Here is a 15,764-nt window from a genome sequence, read left to right on the forward strand (position 1 = left end):
TACAAAAGAGTTTAATTTCTAATGAGGTTTTATTACACAATACAATAACAATAGTTATTAATAAAACAAATACACATTACAGTTGTGCAAAATGTACAACTCCTATAAAATATCTGAAGTTTTAAAAACAGGTCATGTATTCACATATTAATTAAAAAATAGGATTTGTCTTATAAAAATACTTTGTCCTTCAGAAAAAATGAAAGGATTGGAAATTATCATAAGCAACTGAGGATGGACAGATAGAAGAAAGAAAAGAGACAGATGGAGAAAGAGTGGCAGAGATGGACAATAAAACCAACAGATGGCCTGCCAGCTTTGAGAGAACAGTTAAAACAGAAGAAAACATAAAACGCTACATTCAAAATAAACCGTATGAAATGATGCACCCTGTTCAGTAATGAATATAAAGTCAGAAAGCACATGAAAAAGTGTTTGTCAGTCATTTAGGTGTTAGGAACACTTCCATACGCACACCGCCAAACCTCCACCGAAGAACATGTAAAGCAGGTTCTTCACTTCGTGCGTAATTTCAAAACCGAAGCCCTCACCAATCACCACATGCCAAGAGCTCCCAAACTTCTTATCCATAGACTCCTTTATCATTTTGGCGGCGCTCTGTTGAGAAAGAAGCATCCAAAGGAATGAACAATCACAAAGGAGACCTCATTAACATCTCATCTGTTTCTCCTAGATGGCAATGAGAACTAACCTCATTATTAGTGGCAAACTTCTCGCACGCCGTAACGCAGAGCTCCATAGTCTCCACCCGCATCTCCTCAGACATATCTGTGTGCTGTGGCGGAAATATATGTTTTGGGTCAATTTATGGTGTTTTGAAACTTTTAAGCCCGGAACACACCAAGCCGATGCCGACGAAACAGACTGTGGGGGCGGCTCACGTCGGCAGCGTCTGGTTTCAAAGTTGCCCTGACACACCAAGCTGACGCTCGACACCCGTCGGCCAAGTAGCACGTCCGTTCTGCGCCTTTCTCGTGCACTGGTTCGCCAGAATGATCAGATGGCCCGACTGACCGACGAGCTCCAACGCCGATTCAACATGTCGAATCGGCCGAAAAAAAGCAGACGAGGACCAACTTCAGCCGACTGTGAACGCGCTGAGAGAACTTAGTCGGCCGACCGTCGGCTTGGTGTTTTCCGGGCTTTAGACTAATTTTGAGTTTTGAAACTTTGCATTAATCGAATATGACTGAGATGTTTACGAGTCATTTTGACCAATATTTCATGGTTAAAGCCAGCTGGACAGGCCCAAAATAAAAACATTTATTTGTGTACCTACTTCATGCTTCTGATAGTCACTTTTTTCTCCAAAGAAATAAATACTCTGTGCTGAAGATGTACATTTGTATAAGCTCATGTAACAAACCAATGATTTTTGGTGTTACCAATGCCATGCTTAACTGTTTTGAGTTCAGGAAAGCACTACCAAAATGTGCTTTTCCACCCTTATTTGTATTGCTTGTTACAATACTGGTTATAATTTTCGTATTTTGTAATCAGTGAAGATTGAAGAAGTCCATTCACGCAACAGTTTTTACCCGTATGAGAGGAAAGCTGTGTAGTCTTTTGTAGTCTGCCTCGTCCTTCTTGCCATCAACTGTCTCTGCCATGATGTTTAGTTCTAGATGAGAATAAATACACAGGTTTAAGATATCAGAAATCAAATCTAATAAATCTAAGAAGGATATTAATTTAATAGCTTTTGAAACTGTGGTATCAGTAACACTGTGGTGCTTTGATACACCATAGTACAGCAAAGTTACTTAAAAGACAAATACAATTTTTATATTTCAATTGTTAGGTTCAATAACATGACATTACCATGATTCCATGTCCAAACAACAATGCTAATAACATAGTACTTTTTGTTGAAGTAAATGTCATATAAACATAATTTAGCATATTTTATAATAGTTAATAATAGTCCTGCATGCTTACGAAGCGATTATTAGTTTTGTTTTGAAAAGCGAACAGTAACTTATAAGGAAAACTGTTAGCTTGCTAGCTTGCTTAGCTAATTTGTATGGCTAGGTCGCTCGTTTTTATTTCCATTAACACTATATTATCTACCCATGTGTTTAACGTTGCATATAAACTAGCTTGGGAAGTATAAAGGGACATTTACGTACCGTAATAAAAGAAAACTGAAGTTCAATGTGCTTAAACCGACATCGCTAGAGATACATGTCCTCCACCATGGCAACCACTCCTGCCCTACAGCTGTGTGCGTAACCCCGCCCCTGGTAACGCGTCGCTTGTCGTGATTGGTCCGTGGGCGTGTCGTTCATTCTTTAGTTCTTCTTCTTTTGGTTCAATGGCCGTTTACTCCTTAGGAGTGGTTCTTTCGTTCAAGAACATATGGCATATGTCTAGTGAATTTCTATGGCTACGTTTTTTTTTCTTTTTTTTTTTTCTGGTCTTCTTCATTTATGAGGACAGATAATTGAAAAAGGCTAATTTAAGAATTTTGCTGAAAACTGAGGATATCCAAGATGTAGCCTAGCTGAGTTTGTTTCTTAATCTGAACAGATTTGGAGCAATTTAGCATTACTGTACATCACTTGCTCACTAATGAATCCTCTGCAGTGAATGGGTGCCGTCAGAATGAAAGTCCAAACAGCTGATTAAAACATCAAAATAACCCACAAGTAGCTTAATCCACACCACTCCAGTCCATTAATTAACGCCTTGTGAAGTGAGCTGCATGATCGTAAGAAACAAATCCATCATTAAGACGTTTATAACTTCAAAACTATTACTTTCAGCTAAAATATCTATAGGCATCCTAGGCTATTAATGTTGCTTTCTCCAGTGGAAAGTTATCTCTTCTGAATCAGGAGAGAAATATGCACAGATCAAGCACCAATTACAAGCAAAAATCGTTCTAAACAAACGTGTCAGTAGATTGTGATGTGAGAAACATTATAGACTGGCATTTTGGCCAGAAGCTATACAGTTTAAAGTCTTAATGATGGGTTTGCTTCTTTCAAACACACAACTTTTGCTTCTCAAGACATTGAAATGTAACCGTCTTATTGGTCTTTTTGTTTTTTTTTTTTTAATAGATCAATAAAAATATAAAATAATAATAATTCACCAAAAATGAATATTCTGTTCTCATTTACTTTCTTTGATGTCATTCCAAAACTTCAGGCTGAATACTGACAAAGCTCAGTATTTTATGACCACAGACACCAGCTGTGTTTTATCCCCATGTACCCTTACTGCGGTCTGAGCAGGGTGAAGCCTGATGTCTAGATGCTGCATTGGTCCCACTACATCCATCTGTGTTGTTTACTCTCTTGCTTTTTACTGACCCTGTTAAGCTCTAGATACATCTGTGCACAGCTGGTGAGTTTGCCCCAGATAATTGTCACACTGATCTGAGAGCTGCCAGCAAGAAGCAATGCTGCTCTGAGTGAAACCAAACAGTTGCTGGTAGCCACTGACTTAGTATTTGTTTTCATTCATACTATGGAAGTCAACTGTTTGGGTACTGACACTCTTCAAAGTATATTCTTTTATGTTCAACAGAAAAAGGAAACTCATAAAGGTTTGGAACAACTTGAGGGACAGAATTTTCATTTTTGGATGAACAATCCCTTTAAATGTTAACAGGATACCATTACCACACTGCAATACAGCTAAATATTTTCTCGTATATCCCAATTTAGTATTCAGGAAGAACATTAAGCTAGCCATTTGTAGGTTAGGATATACTGTATGTAATGCATTGGATGATGCTGATTTTGAGACACTTGATCATCTAAAAGCTTTCCATGAGTTTCCCAGAAAGACCATGTTTTGATTTGTGGATTATAGGGGATTTTCAGTTTCTAGATAGATTTACCAATAAATACAGGGGAAGGGGATAATCTAACCACTGAGTTGAGTAAGAATATAAGCAAGAATGGTAGCTTAGGAGGAGAAGAAAAGAGTACAAGTACTGTGAGGAATAAAGGCAGCCATTGTACACCATCTATGTCATGATATTATTTTTAGGTGATTGTGGGAAGGATACAGTATATGAAGGATAGCCAGCTGGCTTATGATTGTTATATTTTTCAATATTGAAAAGATTAAATTAATTCAAATGGCAAATATGGAGACTGTATAGAAGAGGAAATACACACACACACACACACGGAGGATGCTGCTGGTGTGAGAGAAGCAGCAAGGGTCAGTGTGATGGAGGGGGTGATTAACACATCTATAATTCAACAGCAGCAGCAACAGCGTGAAGAGAGCAATGAGAGGATGAGAATGACAATAACCAGGATTTGCATGAATTTAATCCAATGAGATTGTGCATATACAGTGTTATTTTATGCATATATTTTAAGTGTTTTGTATTGGTTTAAAGAGTAGTGGATAAATACTATAACAGTCATGATCAATATTTCAGACCATCGGGATATTATGTGGTTCATAAATCCTATCCATCTATCGAGATTAGGGTTGCAAAAAGTTGGAAAATTTCTAGTAAATTTCGGAAACCTTCCGGGATTTTTTGGAATCTTCCTGGGATTTTTGGAAAGTTTCTGGAAATTTACCGGAAATTTTCCACCCCTTTGCAACCCTAATCTAGATACATACATACATACATACATACAGTACATACAAGTAAACAAGACAATGCACTCTCATAGTTCATTATCTTCACAGTTTTAATATTTTCATCCACATTTGTCACAATATCATTGTAGATCCTTGGTGGTGCAAATATGAAGAAGCACTATACTGACATCACAGCTGATCATCAACCAATAGCAAGAGTCAAATAAACAGACAGGCACTTCCCCATAAGCTTTTCTCCGTGAAGGGGCAAGTAGGGCTAGATGCAGTGCAATGGTAACACGACAAGATGCTAAACACTGTTTCACATTTATATTTTCATAGTGTGTGGTCTGCACATCAGATCTTCAAAATTTAGTGTGATGTTTAAGATATTAAGCATCGAATAACACATTTTGGTTTAAAAAAAAGTTTTGGATCTTGCTGAATCTGTGAGAAAAGATACACAGCAGGGTAAAGACCCATGTGACCAGATGCCAAAAGACATAAATTAATTCAAATTTTAAACATGTTATGATAAAGATAAGACGTTGTACACTTTTAAGTGCTGCCGGACTGAAATAACAAGTGAAGTGACCCTAACACCGTGTCACGCCGTGCCGCGCCACACAGCTAAATTCTGTCTACACTGGACACAACAAAGCGACCTTTGAAAATAATTAGAAATTTGTGTCAATACGGCATAAATAGAATGTGGCAGCTGTTTACTGTCGAGGATTTGTCATGTCGTGCCGTGCCGCATCAGGTGTAGACAGCATCACTGATTATAATGAGTTCTATAGTATTTTGTTGCGCTGCGCCGCTCGCATCTGGTGTAGACACGGTGTAAGGGACCGGTAATAAAAACAAGAAAGGAAAAAGCTGCTCTGGGAAAAAGCGAAAGCTCCACTTTACACAAATAATGAAACAAGAGCAAGACAAGTGCTGTGAGAATGAGCCACATCCATCGTATTTGAAAAACATTCTCTATATCTGAAGGGACCATTGTGCGGTAATGCTTTGAGAAGAAGGGCATGAAATAACACAAGCAACACGAGACGCAAACAGGCCTTTAAAAGCCTTCGGCAGCAGCTCTATCCGAAGTAACACAACAACACGCACAGACAAATCCCTTCCCTGCAGAAACAAACACTCAGTGAGAGTGTAGCTCTACGGTAAATATGTTCTATACACAGACCGGGACCACAGCACAGTTGTCATACCTTTCAGGCCATTTTTGTCTCATTTACCCTCGCCTCAAAAAAAGAAAGGAATCAACCCATGGCCCTGCTCACTGCCGGGGATGGGAGCTCTGAAGGCAGGGGTCCACGGGGTCCTTGACAGCCCCTCCAAACACATCCACGTCTCGATCTGTCCAGGGCACTATGTTCCCCAAGCGGGGTGACTCTGCACATGCCGCCAAAGCAGCAACCTCTGTTGGCGACAACACCCGGTCCCACAGATTAAACAATGATAGCTCCCCAACAAGAGCCTGGGATGCATCAAACCGCCCGCCAAGGGTGTCCTGCAGAGGAGCCAAGGAGAGCCAAAGAGTTACACATAGATAAACATAACGTTGCATCAGAAAAACCATACAAAAATGGTACCTTGAACTGGAGTAGTACCCTCAAAGGTATACCTTTCTACCATAACAACCCTTGAAGGATGCAAACATTGTCACAAAAAAATGTGCAAAAAATCTATCTATACCCCTAAAAGGTGCATATTGGAGTAGAAATATGTAGCTTTATGATACTACCATGAATCCTTTAGGGCAAAATAAGGTGCAAAGATATCCTGTTAAGGGTACTGCCCCAGTGACAAGCTTTTGCACTACTGAAGGTACAATTTTTTCCAAGAGTGAAGGTGTACCTTTGAGGGTGCATTCAGACTCTTCAAGGTTTCACTGTCTTGCTTACCTGTTCCTGCCCCAATATCAAGACGCCCCCGGATTTGATTGGGTGCCATGCGGACAAACCTTCACCCCGTCCTCTCAACTTTCCACTTTGATATGCTTTCCAAACTCCATCCCGTAGAGTCCAACTCACACATATGTGCTGCCAGATGCCCTGGGGCAAAGATAGAGGCAGCTGTGCCACCTGTAAATGGAAGGAACGGTTGAGTCCATCAGCTGTATTGCACAAGGTTGCTGTGGAAGGAAGGTTTAGTGCAGGGTTCCTCAAATCTGGACCTGGAGGGCCACTGCTCTGCAGAATTTAGCTCAAACCCTAACTATACATTTTGTAGTAACTCTGAAGACCTTGATTAGCTTGTTCAGGTGTCTTTGACTCAGGTTAGAGCTAAACTCTGCAGAGCAGTGGCCCTCCAGGCCCAGATTTGAGGAACCCTGGTGTAGTAGGTCTTACCTTATCATTGATGAGTAGTTCTGCTGGATTATGAATGCCCTGCAACAGGACAAGTTCATTGGGTTGTTCCGGTGCAGCATAGGAAAATGGCGTCCCAATTCCACTCTCAGCAGGCTTGAGCCACAGACACGCCGTGAAGGCGTACATCTCTGGAATATTCCGCCTAACAAGCCCGTACATGTAGTTAGTCCGCACAGGGAAGGAAAGTTTATACCCTTGTGGGTAACTGTAATCTGTAAGACCTGGGAAGGAGAGATAGAGAGAGTGAGTTGACAAAATAAAGAGACCATTTCATCCCCTGTATTTGACCAAACCTTCCTCCTTACTCTGTTCCAGCTCTGCAATACGCTCTTGCAAGGTGTTGATTCCCTGGTCTATGTGCTGATGGTGGCTCTGGGTCTCTTTTCGGAGGTTCTTCCTCTCCTTCTCCAGCAGCCTAATCTTTTTTTCCAGCTCTCCCTCCAGATCCTCCACAGGCCTGCCAGGCTCGCCCACCACTACACTCCCCAGTGTGCTCACAGTATGCTCAGTGTGGTTCATCGCTGCCGGGCCTATCTCCAACTGTGAGAGAATTATGCAAGAAGTCAATATCGCAAAACCTAATACATCCTGTTCAACAAGTGCAGCTGACTATATTAGATCCATTTAAATTACAGGAACTCAAAATAATGATTTACTCTTGAATCAGACATACTTTTCGAATTGATTCTCATTTAAGGAGAGCTAGAATGGATGCCAAGATTTTGAGTGAACATTGACTTACATTTCGTTCTGTTCCTCAAACACTTTTTATATGGTTTAAGACGACTTGGAATATGATGCAGGAGTTATACAAAATACCGTTTTTAATCTTTTATGGGGCTTTTACATGCTTTTTGATAGAAAACAGTGACCACTACATTCCTTAAAATGACTTCTTTAGTGCTGCTCCATAGAAGAAAGAAAGTCATATGAGTTTGGAAGAACATGAGGGTGAGTAAATAAACTCACATTTATTTTATATAGTTTTTCACAATAGAAGCTTTACAGAAAATATTTGTTTCAATAATGAAATCTTGCACTAATGAACAGGAAATCTTTTTTTTTTTTTTCAGCAATAACAACTCTGGTCCATAAGTCAATATCACAACATCTACAATTCAGGTGTGACTGCTGACAGTGTTCCAGCTGTCTGAGAACCAACACTATTCTCTCCTTCATCATGATTTATGTATGTCTTTCTACCCAAGAGACGAACACGATGGAGGGGAAAGCAACCTCTCACCAGGTGAGAAAAACACACAAAGACACATAAAAATGCCTGCTGAAAAAACAATAGAAACCATCACAGAAATTCTAATGGTTTCCACTACATATACCATTAAACATTACAAACCATTAAAAAAAAATAAATAAAAAAAAAAAGGTTTTCTGTAGTGTGTTTTGGGACATATTCCATTAGCATTTAGTGGTTTAACAAGCCACCAATAGAAGGCAACCACTTACCAGTAGAAACCCACAGGATCCATTACAGTTTCCATTAAAACCAGTACAATTACCATCATAACCAGTAAAACCATTACACATTTTGCATCCTTGCCTACTAGTTTATTGACAAAACTGTTTCCCTTAAATACCTCAGTGACACCAAATTCCAAAAAGCTTTTAGATTATTATTATTATTATTTAAGTGTTTATAGTTTCTCATACCAACCTCCAACTTCTCTATGCGATCTTTGAGTTGAAGAATCGCTTTCTCCAGTTCCTCCACAGCCCGCGCCGTCTGCAGCTGTACTGCAACCGAGCTGCTCACATCGTCCCCGGCCATGTGGCGACGGTTGCCCGCCCAGACCCCCATACTCCTCTCGTGGAGACTCCTTTCCTCCAGTCCGCTCTCACACTCCGAGAGTTTCCCGGTGAGCTCTGTGATGGTCCTCTGGTCCATGAGGATCTGGTCGTTTTGTTGCATGACGATCTGCCGGAGCTCCTCAGCGGTGGTGCGGAGGCTCCAGTCCTCCTCATCTGCAAACGGGTCATCGGCTTGTTCTCTCAAACCCCTGGATTTGCAGTCAGTGATGGGAACAGGGGTACAAATGAGTCGATTGAGGGTGAACTGTTTCGGACTTGGCCCAGTCACGTCCCCGGTACTGAGCTCATTGAGCGACGGCATCTCCAGGCCGATGTCCAATCCGCCGCCTTCATACGATTCAGCACCATGGAGAGCTCCGAGCGGCCCGGCGTGCGCTACGGATCCAGGCAGCGGCTCCAGAAGCGACAGTGAGCGGTTGTCGGACAGCGCCTGGGGCGCGGCGGCCGAGGATCGTGAATACACGCTGGCGACGATGCAGATGACCGCGCCGAGAAAAGCCAGGAGGCCGGCGGAGACTAAAACCACGACGAACTTCATCGCGCCGATTGAGATTTACAATAAAACCGCTGGATGTAGTTTTATGGATGTTTGATATACAAACGACCAGTTTTCACCATCAGCAGCAGGTCTGGATGAAATGAAGGTCGATCGCATCGGCTGTTTTTTCCTCCGTTCGCAGCAGATGATGCTGCGCCTCCTCCTTTTCTGTTGCTAAGTGCCCCTCTGGCCGGTTTCTATGGCTACCGCGCGCAGTAGAGGGTGGCGAGAGACTGTGATAAAAATGCGTGATGTGTCACATTGATGTAAACACCTTTTGGTCTCTTCATCATCATCTATGAATACTCTGAACAGACTGCGTTACTGAAGAGAAAAACACTTTTTTTTTTTTTTTAGAACATTATGAATGATTATGAGGTTTGGTTTCTAGGGATTCCGAAAGAGAAGTATTCTTGACATAAAAGAATTTCGTAATGAATGTGTCACTGATATGACAAAGATTTATGTGTGAATGCATTTATGCTTTGCACATCATGTAACCTCACACTCAGTGTGTTAAAAAATTCATAACTTTATCAGATATGGAAATTACAGTTCTGACCTTTAAGCTCATCTAAATAAATTGTCAGCTTTTTAAACATCCCATAAACCAGTGGTTATTTGTGGCAATGATATAGTATCTTGAACACTGCTGGTATTTTGGTACCATGCAGATCTCCTCTAGAGCAGTAATGTTTTGGGGCTGTTGCTGGGCAACACGGACTTTCAACTCCCTCCAAAGATTTCCGATGGGGTTGAGATCTGGAGACTGGCTAGGCCACTCCAGGACCTTGAAATGCTTCTTACGAAGCCACTCCTTCGTTGCCCGGGCGGTGTGTTTGGGACCATTGTCATGCTGAAAGACCCAGCCACGTTTCATCTTCAATGCCTTTGCTGATGGAAGGAGGTTTTCACTCAAAATCTCTCGATACATGGCCCCATTCATTCTTTCGTTTACACGGATCAGTCGTCCTGGTCCCTTTGCAGAAAAACAGCCCCAAAGCATGATGTTTCCACCCCATGCTTCACAGTAGGTATGGTGTTCTTTGGATGCAACTCAGCATTCTTTCTCCTCCAAACATGACAAGTTGAGTTTTTACCAAAAAGTTCTATTTTGGTTTCATCTGACCATATGACATTCTCCCAATCCTCTTCTGGGTCATCCAAATGCTCTCTAGCAAACTTCAGACGGGCCGGACATGTACTGGCTTAAGCAGGGAGACACGTCTGGCACTGCAGGATTTGAGGTATACCTATGATGAAACTTACAGGCCTCTCTCATCTTTTTAAGTGGGAGAACTTGCACAATTGGTGGCTGACTAAATACTTTTTTGCCCCACTGTATACATAATAAATATACTCAGTATACACACATATATTATGTAAATAAAAACTTTTATTTTGGATGTGATTAATCGTTTGACAGCACTAGTTTATTTGATTAAAATAAGTTACTGTGAAAGGAAGATACATTTTTCCAGTGTATCAGTGTGCTGCTTAATTTTTATGTGGAAACCATGATACATTTGTTGAAACGGATGGCATTTTTGAAATACAAAATGTTTTGATGAAATTAACGTGCCACTGCTAAATAAAAGTATTAATTTCTTACAAATTCCAAATATTTGAAGAGTAGTTCAAATACACACACAAAATTAAATAGTAAATGAAAGATACGCCACCTACTGGTGTATCAATGTACTCCAGTACATGTATAATAAACTATTGCAGGAGTGGAAATCAAAAGTGATTCCATAATTGACTGTTACTAATTATTACAACTTCATAACGGTAGTTACTTTCTAATATGTATGTAAAATGTGAGAAAGAATAAGAACAACATCTGAAGTGTGATGTAGTCCACAATGCATTGACAAAGAATTCACAATTGCTTAAAATGTGAAATTGTGCCATCATAAATTATAAACCTCAAATTTTTTAAATGTATAAAATTTGCTCAATCATGACAATGACACAGTTTAAGTCTATACTGATGCTTTGTCTGTATTTCTTTTTTAAAATCACAAATTCCACACTTTTCAGACACAAAGTCTTTTTACCTAAATAGTCTGCGCTGATTTCTTAAATTTATAGAATATTCTTATAAAAACATGTGTCATTTACAATCTGCTAAAAATTGGATGCAGTGCACAAAAATTATAGAAGTGCACAAACACGGTCCAATATGCAGACTACCTATCAACAAATATGAAAACCTTTATTTATTGATATGGTTGAGGTATATCTTTAAAGACATGTCTGTAGGTGAAGAGAAGCAATAACAAACAAACAAAAAAGAAAAAGAAAATCAGTCTTATGTGTCAAGATTTCACTGACGCCCAGATAGAAGCTGCTTCTTATTCACTTTATGTAGCTCTGATCGAGTCATTAAAGCCATTAATGTTCAAAACATAAATAAAAAGATATCTTCAGTTGCGTCGAATCGCTGCACGAAAAATACTTTCTCCACAGAGAAAAACAAAAGACATCCGGTTGGCTTTTCAGAAATCCAGCCACTCAGCCATGTAAACGCAGTTAGATGGAGAGATCTCGCCCCCTTCATGACAGTCATCAAACACCTACAGAACAGAGAGTTACTGTGGTTAGCTTAGCACATTAAAGGCACAGCTCACCCAAAAATGGTACAAGATAGCCTGAAGGTCTGTTCCGATAAAGAAACAAACTCATCTACAATGCTAAATCACCCTAAGCAATACCCCAATATTGATTTATATCATGCAGCCCTACTTCTGTCCTAAAAGCTTACCGGACACAGTCCACATGGTGTTTTGACCAGGCCAGTGGGTTGAATTATGGGATTCACACCCCTGTAGAGCTTCATCTGTCCATCTACACTCCCCACCGTCCCCTCTTTAGCAGCGATTATGGTCATCTCCACTTTGCCGTCAAAGATCAATGTGTTTAGAATGGTCTCAATGTCCTCCATGGACAAATCCACCTGCACACAGGAACACCACAGCATATTAAATCTATTTAGTTCGTGTTTAAAAATCTTGTATAGTATAAACGCTGAAAATATACTCATCTTTATGCCATTCAAGATTTATTAGATTAAATTTGTTCCTTCATCAGAACAGATTTGGAGAAAATCAGCATTATATCACTTGCTCACCAATAGATGCTCTGCAGTGAATGGGTGCCGTCAGAATGAGAGTCCAAACAGCTGATAAAAACATCACAAGTACTCCACTCCAGTCCATCAATTAACATCTCGTGAAGCCAAAAGCTGTGTTTTTTAAGAAACAAATCCATCAAGGCATTTTAAACCATTGCTTCCGGTTAAAATATGAGTCCATATCCCATAATAACGCTTCCCCCAGTAAAACAGTCCATCCCATAAGAGTGAAGTGATGGACTGGAGTGGTGTGCATTACTTGTGATGTTTTTATCAGCTGTTTGGACTTTCATTCTGACGGCACCCATTCACTGCAAAGGATCATTTGGTGAGCAAGTGATGTAATGCAAAATTTCTCCAAATCTGTTCCAGTGAAAAAACAAACTCATTTACATCTTGGATGAGGGCGAGTACATTTTCAGCATATTTTCACTATTCTTTATAGATATTATTCACACTCACTTTGCTGATGCCAAGCTCACAGATGTACTTCCACACTTCATGAGAGGTGGCAAATGAGCTGTTTCTTTGCACCATAGGGCTCTGCTTACTGTCTCTCGCTGCTTCAGCCTGAAAATACACACATTTCTATTAAATTCAAAGTCTTAAATCTTCAAGATCATAAAGAAGGATATGAAATATCACAATCTCACCTTACTTTGCAGGAACTTAAAGCACTGTTGGTTGAGAACCTCAACAAACTCGGACTCAAAATCCTGATCGCTATACCAGGCGCCTCCTGTCACAGATCGGTCCGGCTGCAGGTTGTACAGCATGTAGACTTTCTTCTTTGAGGCCTGGAGGGGAAAAGACATTTTAGTAGGTCTGAACATTTTAAAGGTTTATATAACGTTTGGAGATTAACTCACCGCAACAGACTTCACTGCTTTGATGAGTTTCTTACTCTCAAGATTCTTGAGGATTTTATTGATTTCTGTGAGTGGAAGGTTACTCTTATATCTGATGTCTCTGCTCCAAATTCCTTTAGAAATCAGAAAACACGATTTAAATAAGCTTTCATCGATATAAGCAAGTGGTTTGTTGAAAAATAAAACAAAGCGAAAACCATTGTGCAAATGATAAAAATGAATTGTACCTTTATTCCCAGCATCTTCTATGATCTGGTAGACTAGTTTTTCTTGATTATCAGAGCCTTTAACTTTACTGTCAAAAAATAAACAGTATTTCATTTTAATTAATACTCATATATATATATATATATATATATATATATATATATATATATATATATATATATATATATATATATATATATATATATATTTTTTTTTTTCTCAATTCACTGAATTTGCATGTCCATAGATATGTGTGCACACATACACTACCAGTCAAAAGTTTTCGGACAACAAAATTTTTAATGATTGTTGAAAATTGTTAAAAACTGAGTTATCCGTTTTGCAAATGAACTCTTCATACACACACACACACACACATACATATATATATATATATATATGCTTTACATGCATTTAAAGAGACAAACCTTGTAGACTGAGCATCCTTAAGCCTGTATAAAAGGCCACCGCTGTTTCTAAGCAAGTCTAACTGACCCTGAGAACAGAAATAATGTATCAGACACATGAGTATAAAAGCAGGGACACATGTTTCTTGCACTATTAGCTGGAGCTGAACATCTCACCACAGACAGTAGTCTGTTGATAGCCGAGGCCCGCTGCTGCGCCTCAACGTGAGGCATGTCATTCTGGATCACCTGGTCTGTGATCCCATGTGGAAACTGCTGACACAGCTCTTTTATCCTTTACAGAGGAAAAAATATAAGATCAAAATCAACTACATTTCCCAACATTCTCTGCAGCAGCACGAGAATGTAAAATGGCTACATTATGTTGAAGCAGCGATAAAAATAAAAGCTTCCCGTTTTTGTCAGTTAGTGCCAAAGAGAAATAAATTGTCCATTGAATAAATTTAATTCATACCAAATTCATTTGAACGCACGTGACGTAATTGACGTAACTACGCTTACGGAACTTGTACGTGAAGTTATGAATGTAGGAAAATATACATTGGGCAGAATTATAGATACATACATAATAATTAAGCTGATGTATAAACTCATACGCAATTAAAAACAAAGCCTTTTTAACACTGAAAACATTCGCATATTATAACCACGATGCTCATCAACTGGGTCGGAGATGGGTCAGTTTTTCTGGAAACTTCGGTTTATAAATACTCGCAATACCCAAAAAAGACGGAGTAGCTTTGATAGTAACTTTAATTGATTCTAAATCCATCCACACGTTGTCATGTTATTAACAGGCCATGCATGAGGATGTTAAACCTTCGCTGAACTCACCTATTCTCGATATCTACAGGGTCCGTGGACTCTTTTTTGACTTTAACTTCTGTCATTGTTCATTAGACAGGAATTACTTGATGAGAAAGTCCAATGTCAACATTAATAATTCCACATTCAAAGATAAATGTAACGTGAATTCCAGTCTGCACTCATGCTCTTACGATAGGCGAGAAGAGTTTGCAGGCTGCCGGGTTGCCAGATCGCGCAAAATAAAGAAGATTTAAAACACGAGCCAACAGTCAGAGACTTTCCTCTGTTGGATAAGAGGAAACATGCACTTTTTTCATAAAATAAATGTTATTTTAAAACATTTAAAACAACTCCAAGAACTCACAACCGCGATTTACAACGTTTATAACCGAAATCACTTATAAAAAACGGACGTGGCAACACAGACCGGCACCAACCAAAAGGTTCATACCGCCACCTACTGTACTGGAGGAAGAGAAGAAGGCTTATGCATATAAACATTGTTGTGATTTTAGCACCTCTTGAAACCTATTAGTCCTCATCAGTTTGTTCATAATTGTTAATTTTTTTTTTTTTTTTTTTTCCAGCTGAACCCATCTGACCCAAAATATTTACTTGAGGTGATACTTAATTAGTACTCAATATTAATATTAATATTTAATAATGCATATTCTTATTATGATCAATGTTGAAAACAGTTTTACCATTTTTCATTGCGTTTTTCAGGGTTCTCTAATGAACAGAAAATTCAAAAGAACAACATTTATTTGAAATAGAAATCATTTGTAACATTGTAACATATATATATATATATATATATACATATCCTTTGACTTTTGATTAATTTAATGTAACACTACTGAATAAAAGTATTTACTTATTTACTTACTTACTTACTTTCCTACTAATCCATAGACTTTTGTATGGCAGTGTAGCACGGTTTCCAAAAATATTAATCAGCAAAAATGGTTTTCAACAATGATAATAATA

The 15,764-nt window shown here is 39.2% G+C and overlaps 3 protein-coding genes across 3 annotated transcripts; all 3 read right to left on the reverse strand.

Moving 5' to 3' along the window:
- Nucleotides 1–2,286, reverse strand: dnal4b (dynein, axonemal, light chain 4b). Its single transcript, XM_058759373.1, has 4 exons — nt 2,151–2,286; nt 1,560–1,642; nt 713–796; nt 1–618 (listed from the first exon to the last, which is right to left on the reverse strand). The coding sequence occupies exons 2-4, from the start codon at nt 1,629–1,631 to the stop codon at nt 454–456; spliced, it is 321 nt and encodes a 106-aa protein (XP_058615356.1). The 5' UTR covers nt 1,632–1,642; nt 2,151–2,286; the 3' UTR covers nt 1–453.
- A 2,044-nt stretch (nt 2,287–4,330) lies between these two features.
- On the reverse strand, nt 4,331–9,535 carry nptxrb (neuronal pentraxin receptor b). The gene is made up of 5 exons (XM_058761017.1): nt 8,635–9,535; nt 7,268–7,502; nt 6,942–7,183; nt 6,495–6,674; nt 4,331–6,100 (listed from the first exon to the last, which is right to left on the reverse strand). Exons 1-5 carry the CDS (start codon nt 9,325–9,327, stop codon nt 5,867–5,869), a joined length of 1,584 nt encoding a protein of 527 aa, XP_058617000.1. The 5' UTR covers nt 9,328–9,535; the 3' UTR covers nt 4,331–5,866.
- A 1,186-nt stretch (nt 9,536–10,721) lies between these two features.
- Nucleotides 10,722–15,224, reverse strand: polr3f (polymerase (RNA) III (DNA directed) polypeptide F). Its single transcript, XM_058760830.1, has 9 exons — nt 14,802–15,224; nt 14,124–14,241; nt 13,968–14,035; nt 13,560–13,627; nt 13,333–13,445; nt 13,117–13,260; nt 12,926–13,033; nt 12,095–12,286; nt 10,722–11,906 (listed from the first exon to the last, which is right to left on the reverse strand). Exons 1-9 carry the CDS (start codon nt 14,855–14,857, stop codon nt 11,829–11,831), a joined length of 945 nt encoding a protein of 314 aa, XP_058616813.1. The 5' UTR covers nt 14,858–15,224; the 3' UTR covers nt 10,722–11,828.
- Nucleotides 15,225–15,764: the final 540 nt, after the last annotated feature.

This window comes from Onychostoma macrolepis, chromosome 22 (assembly GCF_012432095.1).
Source record: "Onychostoma macrolepis isolate SWU-2019 chromosome 22, ASM1243209v1, whole genome shotgun sequence".
NCBI classification, from domain to species: Eukaryota; Metazoa; Chordata; class Actinopteri; order Cypriniformes; family Cyprinidae; genus Onychostoma; species Onychostoma macrolepis.

Bases quoted from the DNA above. Each gene is read 5' to 3' on its own strand.
- nptxrb (XM_058761017.1), bottom strand. From the start codon at position 9,327: ATGAAGTTCGTCGTGGTTTTAGTCTCCGCCGGCCTCCTGGCTTTTCTC. The intron at 7,503-8,634 runs GTTGGTATGAGA...ATTCTCTCACAG, and splicing joins ATCGCATAGAGAAGTTGGAG to TTGGAGATAGGCCCGGCAGC. The intron at 7,184-7,267 runs GTAAGGAGGAAG...TCTCCTTCCCAG, and splicing joins TATTGCAGAGCTGGAACAGA to GTCTTACAGATTACAGTTAC.
- dnal4b (XM_058759373.1), bottom strand. From the start codon at position 1,631: ATGGCAGAGACAGTTGATGGCAAGAAGGACGAGGCAGACTACAAAAGA. The intron at 797-1,559 runs GTAAAAACTGTT...TTTCCGCCACAG, and splicing joins ACAGCTTTCCTCTCATACGG to CACACAGATATGTCTGAGGA. The intron at 619-712 runs GTTAGTTCTCAT...CTTTCTCAACAG, and splicing joins AGTTTGCCACTAATAATGAG to AGCGCCGCCAAAATGATAAA.
- polr3f (XM_058760830.1), bottom strand. From the start codon at position 14,857: ATGACAGAAGTTAAAGTCAAAAAAGAGTCCACGGACCCTGTAGATATC. The intron at 14,036-14,123 runs GTGAGATGTTCA...TTCTGTTCTCAG, and splicing joins TCAACAGACTACTGTCTGTG to GGTCAGTTAGACTTGCTTAG. The intron at 13,628-13,967 runs GTTTGTCTCTTT...ATTTTTTGACAG, and splicing joins AAGGATGCTCAGTCTACAAG to TAAAGTTAAAGGCTCTGATA.